This window comes from Nyctibius grandis, chromosome 2, assembly GCF_013368605.1.
Source record: "Nyctibius grandis isolate bNycGra1 chromosome 2, bNycGra1.pri, whole genome shotgun sequence".
Taxonomy (NCBI): Eukaryota; Metazoa; Chordata; class Aves; order Nyctibiiformes; family Nyctibiidae; genus Nyctibius; species Nyctibius grandis.
Window position 1 is genome coordinate 24,865,402 of NC_090659.1, and position 12,257 is coordinate 24,877,658.

General features: G+C 37.9%; 1 protein-coding gene across 1 annotated transcript in view; it reads left to right on the forward strand.

Moving 5' to 3' along the window:
• PKNOX1 (PBX/knotted 1 homeobox 1) overlaps window positions 1–12,257 on the forward strand; it is a 49,477-nt gene extending 37,220 nt beyond the window's left edge. The window contains exons 8-12 of the mRNA XM_068425288.1: window positions 1,480–1,577; window positions 3,954–4,082; window positions 5,109–5,185; window positions 6,815–6,987; window positions 7,957–12,257. Of these exons, the coding sequence (XP_068281389.1) occupies window positions 1,480–1,577; window positions 3,954–4,082; window positions 5,109–5,185; window positions 6,815–6,987; window positions 7,957–8,168 (689 nt within the window). The 3' untranslated portion in view covers window positions 8,169–12,257. The remainder of the gene's footprint in view (window positions 1–1,479; window positions 1,578–3,953; window positions 4,083–5,108; window positions 5,186–6,814; window positions 6,988–7,956) is intronic.

The following is a 12,257-nucleotide window of genomic DNA, read 5'->3' on the forward strand; positions in this document are numbered from 1 at the left end:
CTCCTGAAGTCCAGGGTTGTAATCCTACTTATTGCCCTGCTTCCTCCACACAGGATCCTGAACTCTACCATCTCATGGTCACTGCAGCCAAGGCTGCCCCCAACCTTCACGTCCCCAACCAGTCCTTCTTTGTTTGTTAGTATAGGGTCCAGCAGCACACCTCTCTGCGTTGGCTTCTGCAGCACCTGTGTCAAAAAGCTATCATTGATGCTCTGCAGGAACCTCCTGGACTGTGGGTGCCTAGCTGTGTTGTCTTTCCAGCAGATATCAGGGTGGTTGAAGTCCCACATGAGAACCAGGGCCTGTGATCGCAAGGCTACTTTCGGCTGTGTGTAGAAGGCCTCATCGACTTCCACTTCCTGATCAGGTGGCCTGTAGTAAATACCTGCAACAGTGTCACCCGTATTAGCCTGCCCCTTAATTCTTACCTATAGGCTCTCGACTCGTTCTTCATACACCCCTAGGCAGAGCTTGATACATTCCAGTTGCTCTCTCACATAAAGAGCAACTCCACCACCTCGCCTTGCTAGCCTGTCCTTCCTAAAAAATACGTAACCATCCATGACAGCATTCCAGTCATGTGAGCTATCCCACCATGTCTCTGTGATTGCAATGAGATCATGGCCCAGCGACCGCACATAGATCTCTAATTCTTCCCATTTATTCCTCATGCTGCATGCGTTGGTGTACAGGCACTTCAGAGAGGTAATCGAGCATGCAGGTTTCCCAGGAGGGGTGCAAGAGGATCCACCATAGCCATATACACTCTTGAGGTGGTTGGCCTTCTGGTTCGCATCTTGGGAGGCAGCTAAGGAACATCTGTTGCTGCTCTGGTTGGCCTGGCTTATTCCCCAGTTGGATGTGATGGTGTGAGCACTGCCACTTTGGACCCTGCACCCCGAATCCTTCAGTTTAAAGCCCACCTCACAAAGTTGGCCAGCCTGCTGCCAAAGATTTCCTTGCCTTTTCTAGACAGGTGGATTCCATATGCTTGCAGAGAGGTTATCCTGAGACACAGTATGTGCTTTGTGGCTTTGGTGCACAGGACACCCTATGTATTCACCAAGATTCCGTCACTTTAGTTGACCCAAACATCTAGGTGTCACCCAGCTGACTGCCCTAACCAGTCAACACACACAGGTGTGGTTTTGGTGTTGTGACCCTTGTTGGCTGAAGAGTTAGCTCAGTTAAAACAGTGAACTATTTTATAGCCTGATAGTCGTAGCATTTTCCTTTGAAAATAGATTTAGAATGCCTAAAGTACAGGGAAACATACTCAAATTTCATACAGATTGTTGTGGATGGAAAAAATTTTTGTGTAGCAAAGAGCACATCTTACATGCTTACTAGAAAAGAACAGTCGATATATTATCAAAACTGTTGTATTGTCTGCAGTGCTGATGTGTTTGTGTGTTTAAAGAGAATAATATTTGAAGGGCTTTTACTTACCTATAATCTTTGTTGCTGTTTTGTTTTAAGGGGGGACAGTGTATCAGCCAGTCACTGTGGTCACTCCACAAGGTCAAGTGGTAACACAAGCCCTGTCACCTGGGACTATTCGTATCCAGAACTCTCAGGTTTGTTTTGTGGGCCTCACAGAGTAGTATTCTGGGTTCAAATAAATCTCACTGGTTTTAAGAGTTTTGGTTTAAACTTGACACGCTGACAGAATGAGCTGTGTATACACACATAGTAACTAATGTAAAATTAATGCAAGCACTGCTGTAGGAGTTACAAGTTGTATAACATGGCATAAGGTCCCAGACAGATCTCCCTTGCCATGACAGGTCATCATAGTTCCTGTTAAATATCTTTTTTCTTTTACTGATGGCAGAAAAGTATAGGTACATGGATTTAAAAAAAAAAAAAAAAAATTAAAAAACTCACCCCCAAACCCAACAAACAAACAAACAAACAAAACCTCACCAAACCAAACCAAAACACCCTCTGAATTAAATAGACACTTTTTCAATGATTAAAACTTTTCTAATTGTTGAACTAGGTTTATGGCTGGATAGATTTGCTGTATCGTGTTATAGTGCCACACTGCTGTTGTCAGAAATTTGACTTTTTATCATGATGGCAACCACTAGTACTGTGAAATTTCATGTATTTCGGAATTTATGTATGTTGAGAAGCATTTTGTCATAAAACCTTCAAAATACTTAGTTGAGACTATGGGAGATCCTCACACTGGGCTCATTATACCATACCCTAAAAGATAAGGGCCAGCACTCTTTTTTTTGGGGAGGCTCTTAAGAGTTGGATCTGGAGACCTCAAAGAAACAGCTAAGGAAAAGGAAACATGAAAACTAGACCATTTTCAGTTTCAGAAAACCTTGCTAGCTTTCTCTTGGAGCTGGAAGTGGTAAATCAAATCTTCCAGGAATCCCGAGTCAATTAAAAATGTGAATGAGGAGCTACCATTTCCACAGCATAAAATCTGTTGGTAATCACTGACTCGCTGTCTTCTCTTCTTCCTTCTTCTGACCTTCCAACCGAAAAAGTATGCTTAGAGTATTCTTACCTTGTTTTTATTGGCAGTAGCATGTATGTACTTGTCCATATTATTCCCTAGAATGCACGCAGTTCTGTCCTCAGATACCTTTCAGAAAGAAATATGTAAAATCACTCTCCTAGACTGAAGTGTTTTTGAAGAAAAATGCTTTTTATACCTCTGATGAAAAAAATAAGATAAACAAAAAAAGGACTTGACCTTCTGTATGTATTTGTGGATACTCTTGATGTTAATAGGAATCTCCAAACCCACCTGTACGTAGGTTTGGACTTGTATTCTTTGTTACCCATAGGAAATCCTTCTTCAAATTTTTATTTTTCGGTGTTCCAGAATGCTGTGGAGGTAGGTGAAAAATACTGGAGAAGAGCTGTTGAAAGTTCATTATACAACCTCCATATACAAGCAGATTATTTAGAGTGTAAAACATTATTTTGGAAAAGAAAGTATGCTCCAAATACATATTTGTTGTAATTTGATAGCTTAAACCTCGCTTAAAACTTGTTTCGTACAGGACATAGACGTAATGACTGGCTTGAAGAAATTGCTCTATATTGTCTGAAAAACCTGATTTAGAATTATTTCAGTTATAATTGTCTGAAATATAATCTCAGATGCAATTTATATGCTATTTCTTCTTATCTCTGCATAAGCATTTAAGAATGTATTCCCTAATGTTCAGATAACCAATGTACAAATGATTTGATGTGTCCATAGGAAGTGAAAAAGAAGCGAGGAAGAAATATGAACCTTTAGGAAAATAGTAAGAGTGTTTTAAGTGCATTAAGGGTTCTACCGTATATATCTTCTTGCTCTTTGAGAATTCAGATGCATTTATTTAGCAGGGCCTTTAGCATCTTTGCAACTCCAGCATAATAATTAATTTACTTTAAGTCCTTTGTTTAAGTCTTAAATCAGTACTATTTTATACCTCCCATAGTTGTTTATGTTCACACCCATTGAGTATATTCAGCATTGTGTTTTTCATTTCCTCCTCACACTTGCAAATGACTAGGTAGGGTGACAAGGCAATCGGATCCCTAGGGTAGCATAGATTAGTACAGAGGATCATTAACCTGACGTGTACTACATAGGTGGATTTTATTCTAAATTATAGTAAATTAGCATTTGGCTGTTGTTACAAGATCACATACATAGCCTGATAACAGCTGTAATTCTTAAAACAGAAGTTACATGAAATGTGAAAACTATAGCAATCTGATACAGCATTTTCCCTGGATAAAGACATTTTGGAATGCTATTGTAGAAGAACTGCTATTGTAAGTCTTCCCTAGCAAATAAAGTAGCTTTTTATAATCAGCATGCCTCAAGCCTAATTTCTTTTCATTCCTTCTGTAAATGAGTTATTCATACATTGATACAGAATACTGCTATTACTATGTTAACTGCCTTATTTCTTCTAAAATTATATGTGCAGCTTCAATTGCAACTGAACCAAGATCTAGGCATCTTGCATCAAGATGATGGCTCATCAAAAAATAAAAGAGGAGTTCTTCCCAAGCACGCTACAAATGTGATGAGATCTTGGCTTTTTCAGCACATAGGGGTAAGGACTGAACATGATCAGGAGTCACAGGTTTTTATGTAACTCTTTTATGTGGTCTCTTATGATTTTGCTTCATAAAGAAGGTGAATTTATTCTGTTGTCATTTGTGTAGTCTCAGTTCAGTTTTCCCTGGAGTCATTTGGAGTAGTTCCACAGTCTAATGTTGGTTCATTTTATTATTATTTTAATAAGAGTGTTACATTTGTACCTCATGATCTCAATAAACATTGTTAAAAGGGATTTTTCTTCATTTCATTGTGTCGAGAACTTAATGCTCTCTACACCCTGGTTCATGGCACAAGGAAAAATAGTTCCATCTGTGTTTTGTGGGGTTTTTTTGTAGTGGAGAATTTCAAATTTTCTGGCTTTATCTCCCTTCCAACAATCCTTCTAATGTGTACCAAGTGTGTTACTATCTACTTGTGCTTTTAACAGTATGTCTTTCCTTTGCATAAATACTTATCCTGAAAGGATAAATCGGTCTCAATTTATATGACAATGTTTAGTTGATTGATATTTTGTCTTTTACAGCTATCTTATAGCAGACAAATGATACAGGGAAACTGCGTGTACGCTTCTTCTGTTACGTACACTCTCTTCATCCGTTTAGTTCAGAGTAGCGGTATTTAACTAGAAGATGCTTGTCAGTACGCTCATATGACATTGCCTTTAGGCAGCATAACTAATCAGATCTTATCACATGCTGTGTTGCCCAGGGATCATGCTGTTTAATAAAGACTGTCAGCCATAAGAAGCTCTTTCTTCTGAATTACACATCAGCAGTTTAATGATATCATATACACTTTCAAGGATAAAATCAGTTCTGTGTAGTAAAGCAGTCTTTGTTAAATGATCTTTATCTATAAAAGTTTGTGAGGTTTCTAAAGTTTGGTTTTTAGTGAGTCAGATGGTCTTAATCTAGCAGCTTTCATCAGTTGTAATAAAGGAGCCCTTATTTTTGATGAGGAGATGAAACAAGCTTATGCCCTTTTTGTTCTTTTTTGCTTGCTTTTTTGTCCTGTTTAGCATCCATATCCAACAGAGGATGAGAAGAAGCAGATTGCAGCACAAACAAATCTGACACTACTCCAGGTTAACAACTGGTAAGGGGAAAATCTTTTACTTAATGTCTGTCATTGTCTCCACATGCTTATAACATAGAGAAATAGTTAAGAGTATAACTTGGACATCTAGAGTTGAATTACTGCTCTACATATGTTATAAAATACGTATAAAAATACAAGAATTATGCACTGGTACACAAGCATATTATTTTTATAGTAAGGTACAATAATACATGTGCCATTTAAATTATATAAGGTCTCCAGAAGACTTTGCAACATTAAGGAATTACATTCTGTTCTATTGCTGAAAGAGATGGAAGTCCTCTTATGTCTCTTCTGCAAGTAAAGAAATTGAAGTTTAAAGCCGCTTAGTGACCTGAAACTCTGAAAAGTGTTCTCTGGTAATCATGGTTGCAAATGTTTAAGAAGTTACTGTCAACAGATAATCATTCTGCTCTTCTATCAAAGGATGCTATCTCCTGAGCAGTGATGTCCGAATGGAGAGTGTCGGTACCTCAACTACTCTAGTTCATGGTTCAACATGTTTTAGCATGTCTTATCTCCACTAGAGGTTTAAGATAATCTACCTGCCCCTGCAGAAGAGAGGAGCGAGGATGCTGACATGCATCCTATTCTGCTTGTGGTATTGGTTCCTAAAATTATTGCAGCAAAGTCCAACAGAGATCTTCCTCAGATGTCAAAGATGACACTGGCTGCATGGATGCAGAGGGGTCCAGTGGGGAAATACTCGAGATAGTGGCAGTACACTGGTTCCGAAAGTGGAACAGTGTAACTATGCCTGTGTGACATGGTAGTGACAGAGCTCTGTGATATTGGGACCTGACTACTGTCTCTGCAAAGCATTGCATTACACCATGTGGTCCTGCCAGCTGCACCTTACTTCCTTCCATTGCAGGTAAAGATGGGTTCTGGGTGTGTTTTGTCAGATTTAGCAAGAGATGCTATCCTCCATCACAGCTCCTTGCCACAGCTGTCCTTGTTGAAACTAGTTCAGCTAACTGCTGGTAGCTAAGCGAGATGTGGTTTAAATATTTTCTTGTTCACTAGCAAAAAGGGGAAGGGCAGCAATTAGCATGCTAAAGTAAACAAGTGGAAATCAGGGAATGAAAAGGAATTGGGAAAGATGTGAAAAATGTGTTGGCTGTTGTCTCCTGGATCAGGAACCAGACCTTGGAAAGCCAGGGACTCTATAAAATAAGTAATGTGGGAGCTTAAGGAAGTAAATGAAACCAGACCAAACAAACTAGGTTAGGCAGGGGCTAGATTTTAGGTGAACCCTAATGAGAGGAGTATCAGCTTTCTGAGCTGGACTGTCAGAAAGTTTTCTGGTGCTTAGTTTCTAATAAGATCTTGAAATGTACACCTGCCATGCTGTTTGGAGAATTTCCCCTTCTGGAATTGGGGAAAAAATGCTGCTAGCAGCAAAATGATAGAAGTACTTTCTCAGCTAGTTTGCCAAAATCAAAGGATGCCAGTGTTCTAGTAGCAGTTTTACACGTTATAAAGAATATCAAGCCAAGCTGGTAGGGAGCAGATTTTATATTCCTAATTTTTTTTTTTTTTGCTGCTGCATAATTCATGAGTCTGAGAGAGAGAGAATTTACAGCCAACTGATCATAAGTACTTCTTGCCTTTGATTGTGTTTAGGTTTATCAATGCTAGAAGGCGAATTCTTCAGCCGATGCTGGATTCCAGTTGTTCTGAAACTCCAAAAACAAAGAAGAAGACAGCTCAGAACCGACCAGTTCAGAGGTTCTGGCCTGACTCCATTGCCTCAGGTGTTGCTCAGCAGCAATCAAATGAGCTCACCATGTCAGATGGTAAGGGGAACTGGCTAAACCACAGATAATAAAGTTAATTCCTCTGTAACAGGGAAATAAAGGGTTTGATGCCTTTGAGGGGAGGGGAACTTCTTGATATTTCAATATAAATGTGTTTTTAATCTGGAAGAACATAACAGAAATGTGTCAAATTTTCCCTCTTTAAAAACTTTCTGTGTTTTGGAAGGGTATTCTATTGGAATTTATGTTGAGAGACTGTTGCTTTTGTTTCAGAAGTTATGAAACAACAGAACAAAGGTTAGATGTGCAGCTAAGTTCTCTCAGTATGTGTATGCACATTAGTAGCATTCTGTTTGATTATTGGACTGCAATTTCAGTTTCATGTCTCCCTATCATGTTCACATTCCTTTCACTATTGCTAGAGGAACTGAGCATCTGCAATTCTATATATGCCTCATGTGTTTCAAGTTGAACATTGAGAAACAGAGAAATGTGATAGAGCCTCCAAAGACTTTGACTGAAGTAACTTCCTTAGCATCAGGTCAAACAAGTAGACTCAATTTAAGAAAGATAAATAACTGCTCTAATCTCAGGACCATCCTTTCTGTCCTGCCGCCTGCTGCTTTATTCCTTTCCAGTTTGTAGCAACTTTTCCCTCAGCCTCCGCTGGATCTGACAACAGCTTTATCCATGAATCTCTATGAACACTCCCATTTTTTTGCAATTAATTAAGCAGGAATACTTTGCAGAAATGGTCTTGTGGTGACTTGATTGGAGAATTGCTGTAATGGGTGTCCATAACACAGCTAAGTTTAAGATTGCTGCCCAGCTGAATTCTGGCATTTCCTGATATTTAAGTGTTTGACAACCTATACAGCTTTTATTTTAATTTAGTTCCTTAGGTTTTCTTCCTGTTGATTATAAACAAACTCTGTTACATATAAATATGTATTACTTAAAATTAGAGACCAAGAAAGATGCTAAAGTACTACAATTGTGCTTCTCCAGGTGCTGTTGTAACAATTACAGCTCCAGTCAACATGAATGTAGACAGTCTCCAGTCTTTGTCATCCGATGGTGCTACTTTGGCTGTTCAGCAAGTTATGATGGCAGGGCAAAGTGAGGATGAGTCTGTAGACAGCGGTGAAGATGATGGAGGAGATCTCTCAACAACAAATATCAGTGGGCTGGTCTTGGATAACAGCGATTCTCTGCAGTAGGAAGCAAGAGAGAGTGACAAAATGTTTCGGAAAAAGAATGGACTGACTGACTGTTTTTATAGTTTGCACAGCAAACATTTTACACAAGTTTTATTTCTAATATGTTTTATATGTAGATATAGAAGGGTGCACTTTTTTGTATTTCATAGTAAGCTTAAAGAGTGTTTTTGCAGGTGCAGCAACTTCTTTCAAATGTGTTTTTTCATTTCTTATTTCAGAAAATTATATCTAGTAATATAAAGAACCACATAAGCACCCCTTTGTTCTATGAATTGGAAGTGCTGCAATTTCTAAAGAATTATGCAGTTTCAATTAGTGCTGTTATTTAACACAGCTCTTGATGGGCAGGTGATGTAAATTTAAAGCATGTGACACTAGTGTGTGGAACTTGATCATTAAGTTAGATGCATATATTTGAAAGATGCTTCTGCACCTTAAAAACTGCTAGTCTGAGGTGGACAGCAACACACATAAAAAGAAAATGTTGATGTGTGATTCAGTAGCGAATGTATGGCAATTTAAATAAGTTTAGTTTCTCTCATAGTCCGTGAGCCTGTTTATCATTTGCTATAAAAACTCCTATTTTTACCTTGCCGGGGTTATTGGATAAAAAAATATTTTTATAAATTCACTAGGAATTGGGATGATGACTGTATTAAGCAGGAGGAAAAAAAAAAAAGAATTTCCAGAGGGGAAAAATAAATGTTTAGTATTCCTATTTGGAAGGTCTGAAAACTGACCAAATTTAGTAAAGAAGCCTACACTAGCATTCTATGATTCTCAGCTATCCCACAGTGATATACTATATTTGATAATAGCATAAGAAGGGCCCGCTGTTTGCTGGGATTTTGATATTGTCAAACATTGATTTATATTATGTGTAAACTAATATTCAAATTACATAAACTCTGTATTTAGACTTGTATCTGAAGATATTTGCTAAATGAGTGTTCAGGTAAGTAATTTCAAATACCCACAACTTTTCCAGTTATTAGAGAAATTTAACAGTTTATAGTTTGTACAACTGAATCTGAAAAATGAAAAGTTGCCTACTATACAGTCATGAATTCTGCTATCACTCTGCAATTTTATTGCATTTGAAATATTTGCCCCTAATACAAAAAGAAGTATAACTTATGGATTTATATAAAATTTCTTCAAATCTGAAGGTTACTACCAGAATATACAGCAGGCTTTATTAGAGTAGAAAATCTTTGTGTGTCATTTGAAAGCTAAGAGCTAGTGATGAAAATGCTTTTTTTTTTGTGGTAACAGTTAATTTCTTTTTTTCCCCGAAGTATGGTGTCTCAGTTTGTCTGTTCATGAACACTTACTTTTGGAACTTTGTATTTCCCGTTGTTGAGTACAAATAACAGACTCCAAGAGTCTCATGGTAAGATCAATGTCCTCTTTTCCCCCTGTCCATTTGTCACAATGTTGGGTTAGATCAAAGCCAGAACTTCATTCTGATATAGACCAAATCTAGTTGCATTTCTAACTTGACAGGGAAAAAGATGTTAGCTTTTGGAATCTTTCGACATTGTATTTGAACACAGCCCTTTGACAGATGCAGATATTTAACTGAATACTTGATTTCTGCTTCACAAAACACTCAGGCATGTGCTTAGGTTGCACTGATTTCAGTAGGATTAATGCATGTACTTTTTGACATGCTGAGACGGTTGGAAGCTGGTCTTTAAAGATTGTCTTCCATGGCAAGTATAAGTTGGTATGAAGAAAAACTTCGGAAAGAAATGTCAGTAGCATTGGCATGCATACATGAACAATAATACTAGCGTTCAATGACTAGTAGCTATTTAGAAGAATTGGTGTTGGGTTTTAATCAACACAAGTGATGTTTCTGCTATGGCTTTTGCTTATTCATGGCTGAGGATCTTCCTTCTTAGTTCAAATGCTGTAATTATCTGCTCCAGCTGGAGTGGTAATTTCTAAAGAATTTGTTTTCTTCTAACTTCTCTGCTTTGCCACTAATGTGCCATGTTTGTTAAAAAGCACAGTAAGTGAATAATGAAAGATTTAATGAGAAAAAATTTGACATAGCGTAACTGTCTCAAAGGCTATTGTCAAATCCAGTTTGACCCCAAAACATTTAAAAAGACAGGTATCATGTACAAATCGTGCTCCTTTGGAAACATTCAACCTACTGGTCCTACAAAGGATACCTGAGATGACTAGAACCGAGAGACAGATTCTGTATTTTTCTTTTCAGTTGTTTTTTATTTAACTCCATAAGTGGTTCATCACCCCCACAGTTTCCATTATATAGTAGGTTATATTTGTTGGTTTGTTTGGGGTTTTTATTTTTATTGCCTGTTGTTCTTTAACTTTAGAAACATTCTGTTTTAGTAAATCAATTCCAAATTGATCAGGATATATTTTTAAATGACTGTTCCAAAGAAATAATAATGTTGGAAAACATTTAGAACTGACAGGCATGGCTCTGGCTCTGCAGAGAATTCCCTAGAGCTGGATATTGGGTCAAAGTGGAGTCCTGCTGACCTCATGTAAACTCCGTAAGGCTGCATGTCGGGCTGCATTTACCTACAAGAGAATGGGTTTCTTGTTCTGGTCCCTGATCACTATTAGGAACCTTTTGGAGAGCCCTCCGACTGTATCTTGCCTGCAAAGCTAGGTTTTCTTCCAGTGGAAACCGGAGTATGGATGAAGGGCTTAGAAGGGCAGGAATTCATGTTGACCTGGTGTGCACCACATATCATTTTGATGTTCAAATTGTGGCCAGAGGGCAGAGCTACACTGAGGAATGAGAGTTCCCAGTTCCTGTGCTTTAAAAGTAGCTTCAGGTTCATGGATATTCTAGTGGAGTAGGGCCACAAAGACTTAATGCATGAATCATGTATCTGTTTGTTTCTCTAATCATGTGGAAAAAGAATTAGAAGGCAGTTCAGCTTCCTGACTTTATGAACTTGACAGCTCAAAGGGTGAAATAAAGCCTTTCCAAGGGATGATAGGTTCATAAAACCATTAGACTTGTAGCACTTAAACAAACAAAACGGCCTAGTATTTTGAAAAATTGGAACACATGCATTTAATTGTAATTAAAGTTGATTTAAGATTTATTTTCTGAAGCTGAGTCGACTTGGGAGAAAAAAATGAGTATTTGTCTATGCAAGACATAAATGTCAAAAATGTGTGAATTACCCATTTTTAGATGCTGTATTGTTATTGTCTTTTTGACTTCTGTTACTTTGATTAGTCTTTTAAACCTTTCAGCCTTATATTCAGCTTAGTTTTTAGAGTTGAATAGGCAAAATGTAGTTTTGAAATCCTGTTGGAAATGTAACTAACCTTCATTCCCTCATGAAAATCTCGCATGTTAAACAGTTAAGTGGAATGTTTTGGTTTCCTAATAATAAATTCAAACTCTCACCACCTCCTAAAACCAGAGCATATCCATGAAAATGCAGGTTTAATTGTAGTGTGCAAATGATCAAAACATCAGCCTTGTGCTGAATACACTTTGCTCTTTCCTGTTCAGTGCAGCTGAATAGTAAAGCAGCTTGGTTTTGCCAAACTCAAACTCAGTGTGGATTCTTTCCCCCCACCAACCACCCTTGGCTCACTAACCTCCCTCAAATAGGCTTTGAGTTGCTTAATTTTTACGTCCTGAAGTAACTTGATCATCCCGTGTAAAGTGTAGTGAAATTGGCACTAATGTGCTTTTAAGTGATTGCCCAAATCACGTTATTTGTTCATTCTTGTCACCTGGAAATATAAAATCTGTTCCTTTTCTGTGACTTAGTTCTTTAGGACCTGCTGAGTGATCACAGCTGGTTTTGCCAGAGAAAAGCAAGGTGCGAGAAAGCAGTGAAATGCCCTATCGACCCTGTAGACTGCTCTAAAGATACTGATTTCATGTTAACAGAATCCAGTATTTTCAGGTCGTGACAGAAGTCACCCATAAATCTTTCCATGGGTTAGCAACATTTGGTCTATACAATCGACAATCTTTAAAATGTGAACCCTGTAACTTTTTTTTTTCCTTGGTTGTTAAGGGATTTTGAAGCAACTGATCTATCAAGGGATAAAATTAAAAATCAGAATATGTTT